This window comes from Phymastichus coffea, unplaced genomic scaffold (genome assembly GCF_024137745.1).
Source record: "Phymastichus coffea isolate CEN01 unplaced genomic scaffold, Cenicafe_Pcof_1.1 PCOF00007, whole genome shotgun sequence".
Taxonomy (NCBI): domain Eukaryota; kingdom Metazoa; phylum Arthropoda; class Insecta; order Hymenoptera; family Eulophidae; genus Phymastichus; species Phymastichus coffea.
Window position 1 is genome coordinate 2100025 of NW_026706818.1, and position 19763 is coordinate 2119787.

The 19763-nt window shown below is 37.4% G+C and overlaps 1 protein-coding gene across 10 annotated transcripts in view; it reads right to left on the reverse strand.

Moving 5' to 3' along the window:
- The window catches only part of LOC131669021 (inactive dipeptidyl peptidase 10), a 1674792-nt gene that overhangs the window by 823864 nt on the left and 831165 nt on the right, over positions 1 to 19763 (reverse strand). For all 10 annotated transcript variants that reach the window (XM_058943594.1, XM_058943586.1, XM_058943627.1 and 7 more), the window contains one exon: positions 9876 to 9979. In XM_058943594.1, the coding sequence (XP_058799577.1) occupies positions 9876 to 9979 (104 nt within the window). The remainder of the gene's footprint in view (positions 1 to 9875; positions 9980 to 19763) is intronic.

The following is a 19763-nucleotide window of genomic DNA, read 5'->3' on the forward strand; positions in this document are numbered from 1 at the left end:
CACACGCGACTTGACATAGTAAATAGGCAAGATAAGTTTAAAATAGTATAGGGGTGCCTATAATAATTTAAAAGTTCGCGCGCAAGTTCAAGTGGTCCAGGGGCGCGCGCAATTTCAAATGACGCGGTGGCGCGCGCAATCTACCAGCTATGATAAACTCGGCAAAGTGACCTCTACCGAGGAAAAGCGAATTATTATAGAGGGTGTGGCGGGAAGATCTAAATGCGCGCGAAAGTGGTGCTCGCAATAATGAGGAACACGAAATTGAAATTAAGGGGAAATTTGTCGCGGAAAATTCGCGAGATGACGTAACCCGACTTAAACGTACGTTAACGACTTAAGATTAAAAATGAGTAATTATGAAAATGATAATGAAGATGAAAATGAGAATAACGCTAATTGAATCGCAGTAAAATTTAGTCTTAAATTAAAGATGACCGATTACATATTCGCAACAGTAATGACATATAATAGAGAAAATGAGCATTACAGAGTGGTGACAAGATAAAGACAAGGCAAAACATTCCTCACTTAACCGACAAGAAAAAAATAGATGCTCTAGCGATGATGTTTGTCGTTGGTAGAGCTAAGACGGCTAGATTGGTGATGAGGTGTCCTGTTGCAGTTGTGGTACGACAATTGGTCCAGTTATGAGATTTACGGATGACGTGTTATGTATTATGTTTCAGGTAGACGAAGTGGATTGAAACATACATTACTTGTATACTTGCCAATGTAGGGACAAAATCGATTCCATGAAACAGAATAATTTTGTTTGTTAATTTTGTGAAGTAGTCATTTTTGGCCAAAATCTATTTTGGTTCAGTTGTGGGCTTCTTTGCAAAATCTGCTGAATATTGGAAAATATAATAAATATTACAGAAAAATAATATAGGAAAAATCATGATTTTTCAAAAACAGTCCCAACATTTGTATACACTAAGAACACCCCACGGAGTTAAGTCATGATCTGATAGGAAAGAGTCGTAAAAAATTATGCTCTCTTGCTCTTGCTTTTCTCTGGAAAAACTTTAATGTACCTAAGAAGTATATATAGAAAAAAAATAATCATTTTAAATTATTTAAACATTTGCAAAATTGACTAAATTCATCAAACAGAACATTAAAGATTAATTAAAAAAATATTATCAATTACAATATTACTGAATGTATATTCTAAGAAACAACAAAAAATTTTGTCGCAATAACGAAATTTCTGAATTAAACCCAATTCACAATTGTGGCAGGGTACTGGCCGGAATGGCTGGTTTAGCTCGCTTGCTCTCTCTCTCTCTCTCTCTCGCAGCTCGCTCCTTATCTGTTACCCTGGGGAGCGTGGTGAAAATCAAGAAGCGATACCGATGCTCGTACCGCTTTATTTCAGGGTCAATATCTGTGACGGGCAACGTCATTGGGAGTCAATTAGGAGCGAGAGCGGCTGCAGCAAAGAGAAGAGAGAGAAAGGTTGATGCGTCGCGCGTAGCGAGTAAGCGAGCGACCCGCGGCGATCCGCTCGCGAGAGCAAAGCCGCCGGTGTTGCTCGAGCCGGCACGCGCGTGGTTAGGGAGAGAGTTCGAGCCGAGATCTTGAGGAGAAAAAAACGACGGTGACGGCCAAGAGCGCGCGCGCTATAAAATCCGAATAGTCTAGCAGAGAAACAAAAAATCGATACGACGCTGAGTAGATTGCGGCCAGGAGAGGATTTCCAGCGATGCCCAAAACATTGAGGACTTCATTTGGACCTTCCGTCTACCTGCCTGCAGTATCAGCAGCATTTCCTGCCAGCAGCCTTCGTCAGGTCTGGTCGTCTCTCTCTTTTTCTCTCTATTCGCGAGTGTGCGATGCGTCGGCGAGGTGCTCGCAATCATCCGCGAGCACAGCGAAAACGGTGAAAAAGGCGAGATCCTCCTTTGAATTCCTCTCAATTAATTGTACCGTACCCCCCCGTGCGTTTGTCAGCACGAGCGAAGGCACGCGGCCGCAGAGGATGACGCGTAAATCAGCATCGCCTCTCTATAATTGCAAAACATTTCAGTAATAAATATAGTTAAAGGTTATTGAGAGTGATCATTGTGTGTGCCCGACATTCTTTTCCTCTCGATTTAGCACCCAAGATGCCAACTTCGTGATGAGGCCATTGCGTGGCTCGTGGGAGTTATCAAAACGATAATTCTCTAAACGAGTTAATTAAATTAATCATTACTGTCACGCAATTATAACAAAATGAAACAAAACAGCGATCTCTAATCAACGAATAATTCTTATTGTACTAGAAACAAGTTAAAATTATATTATAGTTTATAATATTTTATATTCACTTCCGATTTATGAAAGGCTGAATAAAATTTATCAAGATAATATATCGATAAGCTAACAATAAATTAAACATTTTATCCCTATTATGATAATTTTCAACTTATTTCGCTATAATTAAACATTGTACTTATTACTAAGTTATTAAATGCTTTACGCAAAATAAACGTTGGAATAAATTAAACAATACTACAGTTTGTGATGAACAAACCGATAGATTAAGAACCATCTCTGAGGAAAAGGGCCCAAGCTCAAGAGGGCTTCTCCCTCAACTTTGCGGAAAACCCACGCCCTCCGTCCAATTATACGACCTTCTTTTTAGTGATAAAACCAAGGCCTAAAGTCGCACGATAGCCCAACCCCTTCATAATCTCTTTCTCGACTGGCGATTGGCAACTGACAACCAGCGCATAAAGCAAACTTATCTAATACCTTAATATTTGAATCTTAACCTATCTTAAATTAAATTAAAAGTACATGTCTGATCTATAATTAGAAATTTTTCCCCTAGTTCTGATATTATTGCTACCAATTTAGATCTAAGTTATTAATTTAATATTCAAAGCTTTAATATATTTTACTTAAGAGCATAACAAATCCTAGAAATTCTTACCCGCAATTTGGAGTCTCAGCGGCTCCCGTGATTGCTTTCTAGCCTTCTTCTCCATCACTGCCCTTGCTTTTACCAGATCAGCTGCATAAGCGTCACGGTAGCGTGGGCAGCAATGGACAAGGACATTAAGATACCCACAATTTTTGCAGACCCGTCGGGTGAGAGCTAGGTTCAAGCAAGTCAATCGTAGATAGGTTACCGCTCTGCAATTCAAACAACAAAACAGCGGTATATACAGCTCCTGAGTTCAAAAAAATGGAGTTAGCCCACGATGGAAAGTTACTCGTACCAATCTTATTCCTGTTTCGTCTACCAAACACGGTATCTCGGAAGGTAAGGCTGAACTCGCTGCATGCGAAGACGGGGCACGGTATGTCTAGTTAAAATTAAATGATAAAATCACTGTACCTCAAATTTTATTGCTAATCCTGTATCCTAGTTCTATATGAACATGTTTTATAAAGCGACTAAAATTGTAGAGATGGCCCTTTTTCTTTAACAACCTCAAATCGATTTTTTGACAATTTTTTCAGATTACTTATATACTTAATAATACAACGTAAGAAGTTGCTTTGACTATTCTAACTGATTTATAAGCTGTGATAAATCTGTTTTAATATTCACTTGACGATTACAGGACTACACATTCATCATAACTTTGATATATATATATATATATATATATATATACATAATTATGAAATCAAATCAAATATTTCTTCATAAATGCAAAATATTAGAAACTAGTATGGCCCTCAAAAATTTATCAAAGTAATTGGCATTATTTTTAGATACTTTATAATTGTTCCAATTTGCCTTGAAATCGCAATGAACAACTTCCATTGCCTACTCTGAACAGTATCCAAAATCTAAAATAATAATCGTGGTAGTCACAGAATAATAAAAATAAAATAATAATATCAATAGCAATAATAATACCAATATACCTTACTAACTTAACTCGTAGAATTCTTTAACTTGTTCAAAAATAATATGAATCTTAGACGTTATTGATTTTTCTATTCCTAGAAAACTTTATTTGAAACTTTCTTGAATCTCATTAAATTTTGAATCTAATGTAAGAGATAAGCACTTGCAACAAAATTGTCCAATAAATGATTTCGCCCATAAACTTTTGAAATTTAATACAAACTTCTTACAGAGGTTTACAAGATTTTATATCACAAGCAATCTATAGTATCTCCGAAGGATTTTAGTACGCTGAATATAAACCTGGCCTCAGAAATGTTCCATCACGTCAGGTTTTTGAGATATCCTAACCCTCAAAGTGTAAGGAAGACTGACAACATAGTCTCTATAAATTCTCTGACTGCATTTCTGGACCTGAACAATTTCTACTGATCTTGATCTTGTTATATTCAAGGCCATGGCTTAAATGAATTGTTGAAAACTATCATTTCTAGTCTGATAACTAGTCTCTTAAAATATGTTAATTATTATTAATGCTGTTAATACTGTGATACTATAAAGTTGTGACTTTAAACTAAATGAGATAAATCTATGTGCATTCATAAATGTATATATTTTTATGATTTCTATTTTTAATTGCATATATGCTGTGATAACTGTTATAATAGATATCTTGATCGAACAAGGAAAAAGAAAAATGTATTGATGTAATGTGTAATTATTATTGTGTTTTGTATATAGTGAAAAAATATTTTCCAATTAATTAATCAATCTCTCTTTCTCTCTCTCTCTCTCTCTTTTGTTTCTTCTTTTCTACTTCTTCGAGGCGCTCTTCTTCGGGCTTGCTCGGGCTCGTCTATCGTCTAGCAGTCATCGGTTGCTGAAACGAAGGCTAGAAGTTAGGTGCATTTTCTCTATGCGCCCAACGCTGACCACTATACTTTGCCGAGAGCAGTGAAAATTGAGGGACAGCAGACAAAGAGCAAGCAAACTGCTTACCCTCATCACACACCTATTAACAACTTTTTTTATCTTTCTTAATACTGTAACATATTTAAAGACGCCTAAGTACTTGATTGAATCCAAAATATCAACTAAATTTAATTGTTTAGTACAGTTATTTCCCATGAAGGCATTTTTACAAGTACAAGCTCTAGTTATATTACATTTATTAGCTCATGCCAAAGCAATACTTTCAAATTCCGCTGACATTTTACAAAGAATTTACATTCATTGCTCCTAATAAAAGATGTAATTGAAGAGGTAATATGAAACAGAATTTTCTTATTCATAAGTGGCAGCAATGGTGAATTCACACAGCTTTTAAAGTTTTGAGCATTTTTTCTTGAACAGCTTTTCGATGACAACCATTCTTTGTAATTTTTTTCACACTTATTAAAGATCTTCAATCATCGACATTAAGCAAAATAGTTGAGCAAGCGTCACAATACGGCCATAAATAAGCGGATGCACGTGACATTAACCAAAAATCGTATTAATAATTTTCAAGTCAACTGCAAGAGTAGCACCATTCTTTAAATGAAATTCAACTTTTCATAAATAAGAGAAATATTTGTATAATTCTCTTGAATATCAGCAGCTATACAAATGATAAGATACTAATACAAAAGAGTTTTTTAATACTTTCAGAAAATTTTTTATTATGATTTTTCTTCTTCTTGAATTCTTATACATTTAAAACAGCTGACATATTTGTTAATAACAGAGATATGCAAAATTTCAATTATCCACCGCCTCGATGTATAAAAAATTTTATCGGCACTTTGGGGGTACTTCTGCCCCAAGTATTCCTGTTTTAATAGTCGGGATTACTGATATCTCTCGATATCGTGACTGCCTTAAAGCTTCTTTGACTTCCTTACTTCTCTCTGGACTTACTCCTTCAGTCATGTCTGAGCGATGTTGGTTTTCATATTCATCCAATCGGTCTGTGTCCGAATCACCGCCGTGCTGTAGATGGGTTTCCATCAATTTTTGCGAATCTTCTACTAACTTCGTTATTACTATTCTATTCGGCATTACTTCATTAGAATCGTTTATTTCATCATATGGATCAAGGTTCCATAGTGTCTCTTGTAGTTCTGGCGGGGGCTCGTCCCCATCTGAGAAATGAGAAAGTATTTCTATAGTTCGATTGTCTCGTACAAGGGCAATGTCATCCCAATGGTATATCTCATTATCCAAACTCTTATGCCGTCATAACTGGCTTCGAATTTTTCTGCCGATTTCCACACTTCATTCGTCGATAAACTAGTCTCCTGTGCCGGAGCTCGTTCCTCACATCTTTTAGTTACAGTTTCGTTTCCTGCTAACACATCATCTTCTCCGAAACTCCTACTAGTTTGAGGTCCACTAACTTCTAACTCCGTTTGTTCAGTAGATTCTTATTTATCTCTCTGAACCTCATCACTTGAGTTCTCTCCTGGTTCCGTTTCGGTCCCTTTTCTTAGCCCACTACGTCGCGTGTCCTCTATTGGAACTCTGTCATCTGTACTATGTTGAACGTTTTTCAAATTTTTATCCTCCATTCTAGTTGAGGATAATAAGGATCACCGAGAGGAACTTGCTCGTTTTACGCCAATCTAGCTATCCGAGTCCGAAACACTGACATACATGCTTTCCCTCTCCAATCGATCTAAGATGTCTTGCACTCATTTGTGTCGACCACTCGGAATATATTGCCCAAAAGACGAGTCTTTAGCAAACTTGTTGTTATGAACGTCTTTCATGGCAACTTCGACGGCAGATTCATCAGTCGGCGATACTTCCTCCTACCTTTTAGCTTTAGGCGGGGCTTCTTTGTCCGATTTACTAGGTTTCAATCCGGAGTCATCTGTCGTAGCATCCGACGTAGTCTTTCGCAACACTTTCAGTCGCTTGGGTAAGGGTTTATCTTCGTTCATCTTGGTCCCTTTCCTGACTTCCGATTCAAGTCCAGAAGTGCCGGGTCTGGGTTCATTCGGTAGTTGGAAGGTATTGTCTGTCGTTATCACAGATTTCTTACTACTGGTCCTTTCAGCGATAGTACTATGATCTAAATTCGGCTTTTCCTTAATTGTTTTGCCCTCGACAGGTCTTCCTTTCGGCCTTGGCTTATTCAAGATCATATGAGCCCTCTTACGCTTACTAGTTGAATACTGTTCTCCTAGCGTTGGTTTTTCATCCGTTTCCTTTTCTTCAGTTTTATGTCTTAACATCATTACCTGAATTTTGGGAATATTTTCGTTCAGCTCTTTCTCTTTCTGAATCTTTTCATCTAAACATTCCTGTAAATTAATTGGATTCCTGGACAGTGTGTCTGCATTGCAGTTTAATTTTCCGGGTTTATACTTTAATGTGCATTGTTAATCTGTGAACTTAAACATCCAGTTCATAAGCTTTTGTCCTGGGTCCTTGCGATTATGCATAAAATGGCTCATGGTCAGCAATCAGAGTAAACTTCTTGCATAAGAGATAGGGTCTAAACTGATTCATCGTATATAAAACTCAGGGAAAGCTAGAATAGGGGCCTCACAAAGCATCTGCTCGAGCTTTTAAAAAGCTTCTTCTTGCGGCGGTCCTCAGTTATATGCTTGGTCCTTCTTTGTTAAATCCCTAAGGGGCTTGGTTATCTTCGAGTAGTCTTGAATAAAGCGTCGGTAATATCCGGAGTGTCCAAAAAAAGACCTGGCTCTTTTTACTTCCTTGGGCGTTGGAAATTTCTTTCGACTCCTAAATAAATAAATAAATCGACTCCTCGAGCACTGACAATATGTCCCAAGAATTTTACGTCTCGACGTACGAAATTTAGCTTGTCCGGTTGTAAGACTAACCCTGAGTTAGAAAGTCTTTCGAATAATTTTCCTACCTTAACTTCATGATCATGTAAATTTTTAGCGTAAACTATCACGTCATCCAGGTACACTAGCATTTCTACATTTAATAGTCCTCGCGGCAAGGCATTCATCATTCGTTGAAAGGTTGCTGGCGCATTCATTAGTCCTTCCGTCATTCTGATATATTGAAAGTGTCCATCAAAGGTCGAGAATGCCGTATTTTCTCTGTCCTTAACCCTTTAGGGAATTTATTGAAATCCACTAATTAAATCGAACGTCGAAAAGTACATCGGACCTTCCAACTGATCTAGAATATCAACAATATTAAGCAAAGGGTAGGCATCACCAATTGTGTTTTTATTTAATTCCCTAAAGTCAACAACCATCCTCCATCTCGGTGTGCCATCGCCCGCGGGGCTTTCAGGAACAATCCAGAGCGGTGAATTATAGGGTAAGTTAGACTCTTTGATTATTCCTTCCCTTAGACGTTTCTTGATTTGGTCCGATATAAATTTCCGGTGCACGGGTGGATGCCTATATTGCTTGGTATTGAATGGTACTCTATTCTCCAAGTGTATTTCGTGTTCTATTAAATTATTACACGGTAAGGGTTCTCCAGGAAGTAGAAACATATTCGGATATCTTTTCAATAAACGTTTAACACTCTTGAGATCATTCGAGCTAAGGTGTCTTGTCTTTATCAACTGCAACAATTGATCACGTTGTTTCTTGGATTGATCAATAGCCTGTGCTGGTTTCTAAAGGCTACATTTCTGGTCTGAATTTATGTCGCTAAACAATTCCGATTTATAATATTCGAATGAAATAATTTCCTTCGGGTCCACTTCTATCGTTACTTTCACCTCATCATAGGTGTTGATAGCCATAATCTTACAGGTCTCATGATCATTGATAACTATACCTTCTCCAAGGAAGACTTTATCGTCGGCCACATTTATACTAGGTAAATACCCTTCCGCGAGTGAACTCTTCACCTGGTTAATCTGTATGACCTAACGAGTCCTCGGCGCTAAGGTGTATCTTAATGTGCCGACCAGTAGTCCTTTTTCGCTATCTGTAGTCTTACTACTCGCATTTCTTTCACAAGCGAGTTGTTCTATTCCTCGGTCTAGGTTCGTTGCAGTTTCAGTATCCGATACATCATCCTCACGAGCTCTGATACTCATAGTCTGTATCAGATCGTCTTGTAATCAGTTAATAGGGACATCATTCGGTAAAACTAATAGCGGGTTCATTACATCGCCATTTACCATTAGGCTACTATGATGATATGAAATTACAGCATTTGTATCAATTAGGTAATCTTTCCCTAACATTCCGTTCTCTTCGATATGAAAATTATTCCATACTATGTGAAATTTTGCAATCTTTCCATTTATAGTCACTATCACCGTACCTATGATTGGAACGGTGTGAGCCGTAATGCCACTGAAAGTAGTAACTTCCCTAGGATCAAACCTCATGGTCCAATTTAATGTACTAAACTTAATAAGGTTCATAGCTGATCCATTATCGACCATAAACACGGTCCATTTTTTGCTGGTCTCTGGTATACGAAAACCTTACTCTTGTTGGCGCATATATTTGATGACTTTCTACGCCAAGTCCCCAATTCGAGGCATCTGAGATGACTGGTTCAATAGGGCTTGCGGGTTCCTTAATATCCACATCAATTTTGCCGGAGGTACTCCTGGTTTCTCGGTCGATGGTACTTCATGAATTTCCGCCAATATCGTCTTCGCATATTTCTGATGTTGGGTCTTGTTCTGATTCTGGCGGCACGTCTGATAGGGGCCCACTTCAGTTATTGCTGGGCAAACCCCATCTGAGTTTAAATTACCTGTATTACCTGTATTACTATGACTCCACCAAAAATGTGTCACTTTGTCTTTGACGACCAACCAAATTTTATAGGCAATGTGATTTAAACAAAAATATTGGTATTTCATGGAAGTCCTTGGACTTTAATATTTATGGTATCAATTGAACAGAGGTCATATGCTTGATAACAGAAAAATGTTTTTTTAATCAGATTTATATTCTTTAATATTCATGAAAATTATTGTTATGCAATAATTATATTAATACATATTAAAGCTAAAATAATATAACATGCTTTTCTGTATAACTATATTATCATCAAATTCATGCACAAAACTTACACATTTTCAATGATCGAAGGTGGTCTCACTACTTTTGTTTGTATACTCTTTAAGTCCGCCAAATCAGCAACGTACATTGTTACCAATGGATTAGAGGTATCTGGCTTAAAAATTGGAAGAATATGAATAAGTTTTTTCCCTTGTCTTTACTCTTATTTGAAATACATCTTTGACTGGCAATAGATTACGTGTAAATATAATGTTATACACAAATATATAAATATTTGAATATCTGTTATATATCTCAATGGAATTTAATTGTAATTGGTATACAATAACTTCGAAGATCACTGAACGCAACTTTGGAAATGAAATTAGATAACTCATACTGCTAAACCAAAAGTAGTATCTTTTTATAAAATTAATTTCGGATTATGTTTGCATACATGTAATCAAGATACCTCCTACACACATTATTAAAAAACGTAAAACTGGTATGCTATCTTTATTTCATAATAAATTTTTATGTCGAACTTAATTAATGCATAGATATTGTAATTTGATTGTGTCTACGAAGGATGGAGACTGTTGAAATTTATAAGGTAAAGTCCTTACGAATAAATTTTATTGAAATAAGAGTTTTCATCTTTCATTGTTTAATAATAGTAAATCGATGGAAAAACTCATCATAGAAAAAAATTTAAATACACTATGGAGAAAGAGGTTTCAAGGGTTTATAACGTGCGCACGAAATCTCTTCGCCACAGGGGCTCGGGTGATTCGTTCCCTTAACTAGATTTAAAGGGGCGCCAGACCACCGGTCCAGGATATGATCGTCGAGGATTCGAGTCGGAGTCGGCGCAGTCGACTTTGCCCATAGTGCAACTGCGCCGAGTGGGCAAAATTTTAATTTCAATTTTTTGCCTTTTCTACTCCTCGAGACGGCTCCGATGTTGTTCACCGAGCAATGGTCGTCCTTCCTAATGCTTTTTTATTGTTGTTGAAATGCTGAATAACAAGGGTAGCAATTTTTTCTTGCGAGTTAGGGGTCCGATGGAATACGGTTACTTACGTATGGGAATTTAAATAGTTCTCCGCCGTCCGTCTATAAGTCCGTCCTCAGCTAAAAATAAAAATCAGCATGCAAGAGGAAATCGGTCACCGAGGCGAAAATAACGGATACTCTTCACTTATCTGTGTTATCAAAGTCTGAAATACGCTCGGCAATGGCGGATGGTCAGCACAGTTTAGTCGAACATTCGGTGTACAATGGCGACGGGCTTACGCGTCACGGCAAATCAAATGCGTGACAAATTATGCACTTCATCACACTTAATCCATGGCGGCAAGCGGCACTTTATCTACTTACTTGAGTTCGTGGTAACTTCGTCTTCTAAAATTTAGCAAATTTCTACAACTTTGCGGTAGCATGTCTAGTGGTAAAATGGACGAGCGGCGTCTTTCCTCGAAAGAAGATCGTCGCCCTCCTCTTCTTCTGAGAAGTCAGTTATGTTAATCGGTCGATGTATAAATTCAGAAATGGGCAGTGTCTTTCGGTGGTCATCTACAGTCTCACTATTTACTCTCTCTCACCCTCCACTTGAACGGTCAGGTTTAACTGACGAGACAGATCCCCCCTACTCTTATCTATATCTCCGTACAGATCGAAATTACAAGTTCTATTAATTCATCTATTGGTCGTGACGTCATCAGCATATTTCGTCAAAATTTTTAAATTTCTTGAGCTAACTATGTCGATTATTTTACTCTCGCTGCCTGTCTTTTTTTAATACGCATAGAGTCTTAGCGATCACGTACATCTATAGATCATAATACGTCGAATTATTACTGTCACTACATTGTTTTTCAATTTATTTCGCTATTTGATATGGTCAGCATTGGTAGATTTTTCTTTTGTAATGATCTCACGTTCGAATTATGGTCCGTATTTGTGACGGGGACGACCAATATGCGTACTCTTCGTCTGCCTCTCTCCCTCTCGGCGAGGCATGATGGCCAGTGATAGGCGCATATTCGGATGCGCCTAACCTTTGGCCTTTGGTTTCAGCTGCCGAGGATTGACGAGCGGGACTGCGCCGGTCCGAAGATGAGGAGCGCAGAGAAAGAGAGAAAAGTAAAGAGAGAGAGACAACGTATGCACTTTTGAGAGGTCAGGACAGGCGTGCGGTGCGTGACTGATAAGCGCTGCGCTGCATACCTCCAAGAAATAAGGTTAAGTTGAAATATGGAAGAGCAAAGCGGGTGACCGCGAGAAGCCCGTGGCAGACAGGCAGTCAGTAATAACCAGCGAATAACTTAGTAAAGAAGTCTGTGAGAGCTAGTAGAGACAGAGGCTTGGAAGAGAATCAGAAAGTACGAGGGTGGTCCGATAAGTACTTAGCCTCACCGCCCGATGGCGCCACTCTCGCAAAAAAAATATTCTATCACGTAGTACAACCTTCTCGATGGTTACTGTCAAGATTTCAGCCGGATCGGAGTTGTAGTTTATTTTTGAGAGCGTGTGAAAACAAGTGTGTCCGTTGATTTTTGAAAAATGGAAAAAGAGCAGTATCGGACGGTGATTCGATTCTTGTTTTTGGAAGGGAAATCGCGCAGCGAAATCAAAAAGCGCTTGGACGCTGTGTGCGGTGACTCTTCTCCTTCGATGGCGACCGTCAAAAATTGGTTTAACGAGTTTCAACGTGGTCGCACGTCGATTTATGAAGAGCCACGTCCAGGTGCTCCGAAAACGGCTACCACGAAGGATAACGTAACAAAAATTCACGATCTTGTATTGGCAGATCGACGATTGAAGGTGCGCGAGATAGCTAAGATCATAGGCATCTCAAAAGACCGCGTGGGTCATGTCCTGCATGAAATTTTGGGTACGAGAAAGCTGTCGGTGAGATGGGTGCCGCGTTTGCTCACTCCCGACAACAAGCGCAACCTTGAGACAACTTCAGAGCAATGTCTGACGCTGTTTGAACGCAATCCGAAGGAGTTTCTGCGTCGTTTCGTGACAGTCGACGAAACATGGATCCACTGGTATACACCAGAGACCAAGGAACAGTCGAAACAGTGGACTTTACCCGGCGAAAGTGCTCCGAAGAAGGCGAAGACTGCCCCATCGGCCGGAAAGGTGATGGCCACCGTTTTCTGGGATTCACAAGGTGTGATCTACATCGACTACCTGGAGAGGGGCAAAACGATCACAGGGCTATACTATGCCGAATTATTGGGCCGATTCGAAGTCGAATTGCAGAAAAAACGGCCCCATTTGGCGAAGAAAAAAGTGCTCTTCCACCATGACAACGCACCGGCTCACACCTCCGCCGTCGCCATGGCCAAATTGGTCGAATTAGGCTACGAACTGCTGCCCCATCCACCATATTCTCCAGATTTAGCCCCGTGCGACTTCTTTTTGTTTCCAAACTTGAAAAAGTCACTCGCTGGGCAGAAATTAGAGTCGAATGAGGAGGTAATCGCTGCCACGGAAGCTTACTTTTCAGACATCGAGGAAACGTATTTTTCAGACGGGTTAAAGAAGTTGGAGCATCGCTGGGCCAAGTGTATCGAACTAAAAGGAGACTATGTTGAAAAATAAAACGCCACTTTTCCAAAATTTTCGTTTTTCTTTTGTAGGCTAAGTACTTATCGGATCACCCTCGTATATCAATCAGCTAGAGAAGCACAGTTGAGCTGCCTTAGAATCTGCCCTGACAGAGTGTCTTGCTTTGGTGTGATATGGACAAATTCGAGGTTATGTGATTTGGCCGATCTGCTGCAGCAACACTACCTGGGGATGATGAACTTCAAGAGAGAAGAAACAGATCTCCTAGTAGTAGCACACCTTCTTCGGCCTATCTATAAGGTCACGCATCCCTCTCTCTCTCTCTCTCTTTCTCTCTCTGTCTCTCTGTCTCTGTCTGTCTGTCTCTCTCTCTCTCTCGGGTTTGATTCCCAAACCTTGCTAATTGATATGACCACTGTACAAACTGTACACCACTGTAAAAAGTTTCATGTGCTTTGTTCTTAAACACATTGCAATCCTCCGTTGCTGATTAGCACTGATGGAGTATAATTAGAGCGACGTTAAACAAAATAAAAGAAAAAAAACAAGGGGGCAGCAAGGCGCTTACGCGCCAGCTACCTTGGGGATATATTGGCTACACGATTGATATAGGGAGGGCTCAAGCACTAATATATACAAATAAAAATAATGCTGTTATATATATATTTATTGTAATTAGTATATAATGAATTTCTTTTTTTATCATAATAAATTTAATAAATATACTATTTATAATAAATATTATACGTATATATTTATTATAATTGGTATATCATGAATTACTTTTTGCTGTTCAAAGTGCGCGCGCGTGTGTGTGTGTGTGTGTGCGTGCATGTCTTATCTACCGAAGATGGTTTAATACAGGGTGACCCATTTTAAAGGAACCACCCCGAAATTTTCTACGCTTGGCATTCTACAACAAAATTATTCAGACAAAAGTTGTTTGGGACAATGAGGTGCGCCTTTTCTAGGAATCAGATTTGACCTTAAGATTTATTTTGAAGGTCATTTAAAGGACAAAGTCATTTTTTGAATAGGAACCTATAATTATGACCCCAGATTCGGAAAGAGCGAAGAATTCTACGTTTAGATAAGGTGAGGGGTCCCACGTAAGGTCATGTAGAGGTCAAATTTATTATTTTCTTCATCTATGCACAGGGATGATCAGGCAAAGATAACATTAATTGTAATAACCCAAAAACTCAAATAACCCAATAACCCAATAAACCAATCCCAATAACCAAATAACCAAGTTCGTGGTCGACGTCTTTCTCTTCGTTCAATGATTCGGATTCTCACGTGGTTTGAGTACCGAAGCCTCCCTGGGTAATTTTGACGGTCAAGGCCGATATCGTGCTGCAGCAAGATATTACCGTCCAGTTATTAGGTTGGAGAGGCAAGATATTACCAGCAAGTTATTGGGTTATTACAATTAATCTTACCCACGCCCGATCATCCCTGTGCATAGATGAAGAAAATAATAATTTTGACCACTACATGACCTTACGCGGGGGGGCGGGGGGGGGGAGGTTAACCGCACCCCACACATAACATCTTATCTGTAGAATTTCTCGCTCTTTGCGAATCCGGGATCAAAATTATAGGTTTCTATTCAAAAAATGACTTTGACCTTCCAATGACCTCGAAAATAAATCTGAAGGTCAAATTCGATTTCTGGGAAAAGTGTCACTCATTGTCCCAAACAACTTTTGTCTCAACAATTTTTTTGTAGAACGCCAACCGTATAAAATTTTGGGGTGGTTCCTTTAAATGGGACATCCTGTATTGTAGAAAACAGGATTAATTTGATATTTATTCCACATCACGTTCAGGCAGTGTTTCTCTAAGTCTTCCATTAAAATATCAGCCAATAAAGAAGAGATGGGGGAGCTCATCGGGCTTCCAAATATTTATTTATAATAAATTTTGTTGAACATAAAATATGTGTTGTGAAATAAAAATTTTATGCCTCTCCGAATCTCTTCCAATGGAAACTCATAATTTTTCATTTGTTCATAACGTTTGTCTAATCCCTCCAAGAGTAAATCATAAGATATGTTCGTGAATAAGAAACTTACATCTAATGATATTAAAACGTGATCGTTTGGAATAAAAATATCTTTCAATATCTGTTTTAACTACCCACTGTTTAAAATGTGAAAAGTTGGTTTATTTATAACCGTTTTAAAAGTACTATATAAGAATTTTGCTATTTTGTGAGTAGGGCTATTAATTGATAAAATGATTAGTCGTAGTGGTACATTTTGTTTATGTATTTTTTGTAATCCATAGCATTTTGCTATAGATGTGTCAGTTTGAGTCAAATTATTATTATGCCAATATTTATTCAGAAAACCATTATTATTCAAATCTTTTAAAACTATTTTTACTTCTCCTTGTAATTTTTTCAGAGGGTTTAATTTAATTTTGATATAAGTGAAATTATTATCTAATAAAGTATTCATTTTTTCTAAATATTCTTTTTTCGACATGACTACTGTGACATTACCTTTATCTGCGTTTGTAAACATAATATCTGGATGCATTTTCAGAAAATTTTTTGTTGATTTTATTTTTATGTTGAATTCTTTTTGTTCAAGAGATATATGTTTTACGTTATTATTAGCTGTTTCTAATATTTTCGTTATTTTACTGCGGATATTTTGTTTATCATAAGTCGTTCTTCTATAGTCTGTTTCTAATAAGCCTTCTACATTTTTTATAATAGTTAATATTTATGGTTTATAATCGTCAGTGGAGTAACAAAATTTTGGACCAAGTCAAATTATTTGAGCAACCTCTTTAGGAAGATCGATGTTTGTTAAATTTTTTATTCAAATTTTGCAACCAGTGAATTTATGTTGTTTCTTGTTATGATTTTTTGACATGAAATTCTAGAATTTCCTTTTATGTGATAAGTCAAGCTTTTTTCTAAAATTGTTCAAGTTAAATTTAGTTATGTAGAAATAATTGTTTAAAATTTTGTTGTCAATATTTGATTTCATTAATAATGACGTTGTTCTGTCTAATTGTTTTTCCAAGAATTTAATATGTCTATTTATATCTTGTATTTCAATTTTTAAGATTTTCGATGCAAAAGTTAACAGAACTGTATTAAATTCATTTTTGAAATGTCTATTCTCGAGAAAGATATTCCTTAGTTTTGTCTGTGACGGTAAACGTCAAATTAGCGCTGATAACCTAATTTAATTGCTGTCTGGGAGGGCAGCACCTGCCGGGGGGACGAAATTGGTAACGAAGGAATTCGGCACGCGAGCAGACGGAACGACAGTGAAGCTTCGACTATCATTGAGTCCGCCCGCTTTCGCTATCGCTATCGTTGATCCACGAGCCGTCAACATCAACACGCTAAAGCAGTAACAGCCAGTTATCCGTGATTGTAGCCGCCAAGGTGCCATCCAGCTACCAGTTCGAGGCCGGGACGAGAGTGTGCGTGTGAGGTTTCGCCATCGAGGGCGAAACCATAACGTGCGCGAACTCGCGACCCGCGAAATAAACAGTAAAACTGTTCCGCTCTGTGCGATTTGTCTGTGTTTCCTTCGATCGCCTGCAATAATAAGGTAAGCTGGCCAGCTTAATTTCGCGATCGCGGTTGCATGATTAATTATTAATTTCCGACATTCGAAGCGTGCATGCGACGACTCCAATAACAAAGAGCAGCGGCAATACGTGTTGTCGATGAGCGAGCGCCAATGTAAACAAACGCGCGGGCCGAACTTGTATAGTATTTGAGGAATAATAAAAGGTTTAGTTCGTATTGCTAACAAGTGTTTTTCGACTCACTTACACATCATAGCTTCCACTCAATTTAATATAGGTTATTCACAATTACTGGTTGACTGACGCCTGTCTTTGCATGCTCTCCGGACTACATTTCGAGCATTGATAATTACATTCGCCCCTTTTAATTAATAGCGCGAATAAAATATAAATAAACGGTTTCACCCCGTTACATGTCTTATGTTGAAAAATGTGTGAAAGTAGAATGTCATTGCTTCTGCATCTTAATAAAAAGTAGCGTTTGAATTAGGAAACCATTAATTGTTTCTTAGTCAACTTCCATTGTTTAAGCGAGGACTGCGAAGATAGCCCCCGGGTTTTCATGGGAAATTGTTAGCCAAAAAAGGAAAACGGCATTAATTGCCCTAATTGTCCCTGATGTACGTGATAATTTCCCATTTACGATTAATCAACGGGAAATAGGGGAAAATCGCATTTTTCCGTTTACCTACTCACTAGCTGATTTCTCCACAAATTATTATTCGATTTTAACGATTCAGGTCTTAAAATTAAGATTATAATTTCCCACGCCATCCCCCGTATTTACATTCTTGCTAAATATTTCTAATTTTAAATGAAAATTGATTATAACTTTGATGCCTCGAGTGGCGGACAAACCGTTTCATTCTGTTTTTCTACGTTACTTGGATCTAGAGAACGAGCGAATGATATCAATGAATTGGTATTGTACACGGCGTATAGACTTTAGTCGGTTTGAATTGTATTGTATGTATGTATGCAATGTTATGTAATGTATATATATGGGTCTGTCCAACAGATTTTTAAGAAAAGCTGCGCAGGTGGGTCAGCCGATCTTGGCGGCGATTTTTTCTATGGTAGTACACAGAACAAGAGGACTTTTGGCTATCTTAGATTTTTTTAAATATATATATACCGAGATATATATAGAAATAGGTGAAAAAATGAGCCTTTTTTTGGTCATTTTTGAAGACCCATAACTCCGTCAGTTTTTGAAGATATCAGGATGGGCGACCTCTCATTCGATTCGTCTTTTCATCTACTTTTGAAAACATGGCGGTCCAAAACCTAAAAATACACTCTGCTGGATGTGCCTGCTGGTTCATTGCACTCATAATTGCTTGATTTTTAATCATATTCACGGGCTCGTAGTTCCGTCAGTTTGACATTTTTTGAAAAATTACATGATATTTTTTTGTTTGCCTTGAAAAGAGCTTTAATTTGCGACTCCGTTCATCTCGCTAGCTTAATTAGGACCAAAGATATGCGTATGCAAAGTTTGCTATTATTCCGAAAATAGCAAAATATTGCTATTTTGAAAGTACATTTAAAAAATACGAACATCATCTTTTTCATCAAACAAGGTTTTTTTAAGTAGCTCTAGTATTGTAGAATATAATCCTATAATAATATCGGTGAACTTTTGCTTCCTTGTTGACTTATGTGATTTTTCAAAATCACTAATTTCTGGTATTTTGAAAAATTATCTACGGTTTACTATTGTAATTAAATTTGTAATAATGACTTGATTTCATGGTATTTCACTTTTAGTTCCTGTTTCACAACTAGAACTGCATCAGCACGGTTTGCTTACTGTGGTTTGCACGTGCTATTGGGGTTTGACCTGTAAAATGACGCGACTTCTCGTGCCGATAAGCAGAAACAAATGAAATTAAGGCTAAACATGGGCAGAAATGGGAACAAATAGTAATTGTTGAAAATTATTGATATCAGACGAAATGTGTAATTGGACAATGTCAATGATAAATGAGGGCGATTTAGTGGAGATAGGTGAACACCAATTTTTCCAAAAAAAAAATCGTAAATCATCGTTAAAGTATCCCTATTACTTTTTTACATTAACCAATTTGCATATTTCGTTACAAAATATCGATAATTTTGATAATTAATACTTATGTTGACCATGTTAAGCTTTACTTCTGTTTTTCCTTGCTGACGTGAGAGGTCGCATCAGTCTACACGGTAAACCCCAATTGATTGAGTTGTAGGTTGTAGTCGACGTCAAGTAAAGAAGCCGAAAGTTAATAGATTTATTTTAAGAAATAAATAATTAATTCAATAATTTTACGTTACGCTATGAATTGTTTTTATTTATTTATTTCTTCTTTTAGATATTCATGAGAAATCGAGCAAACCAAAACAATCTATTGAAAAAATCATTTTATTAGCAGAGCGGTTTGTGTTCGCTTCATTGCTTGCAGCTAATCGTAAGATCAACGATAGTAAATCAAAAGTTCTAATGCAACCCTGTATATCGTTGAAGACTATTACCGAAATTTACATATATAAATATTTTTTGTTATTATAATGTAAACAATGTTATTTGAATAGTTTGTATAAATCAATATTCAAGTGTCAATGCACTGATTTTCGTTTTTCTGCAGGCTGCTCTCGTAAGTGTTTTTTAGTAATTTTATTTTTGAATATCTGTGGCTTACTTAAAAAGGCCGGCGAGCCAAACAAATTTTGTTCTACGTGATCCATGAATCTTATCTTTATTTCTTACTAATAAAATTGAAATATTTCTAGACTTTATATGTATACTTTTATACTTTTTATAAGATTACACGGAAAGA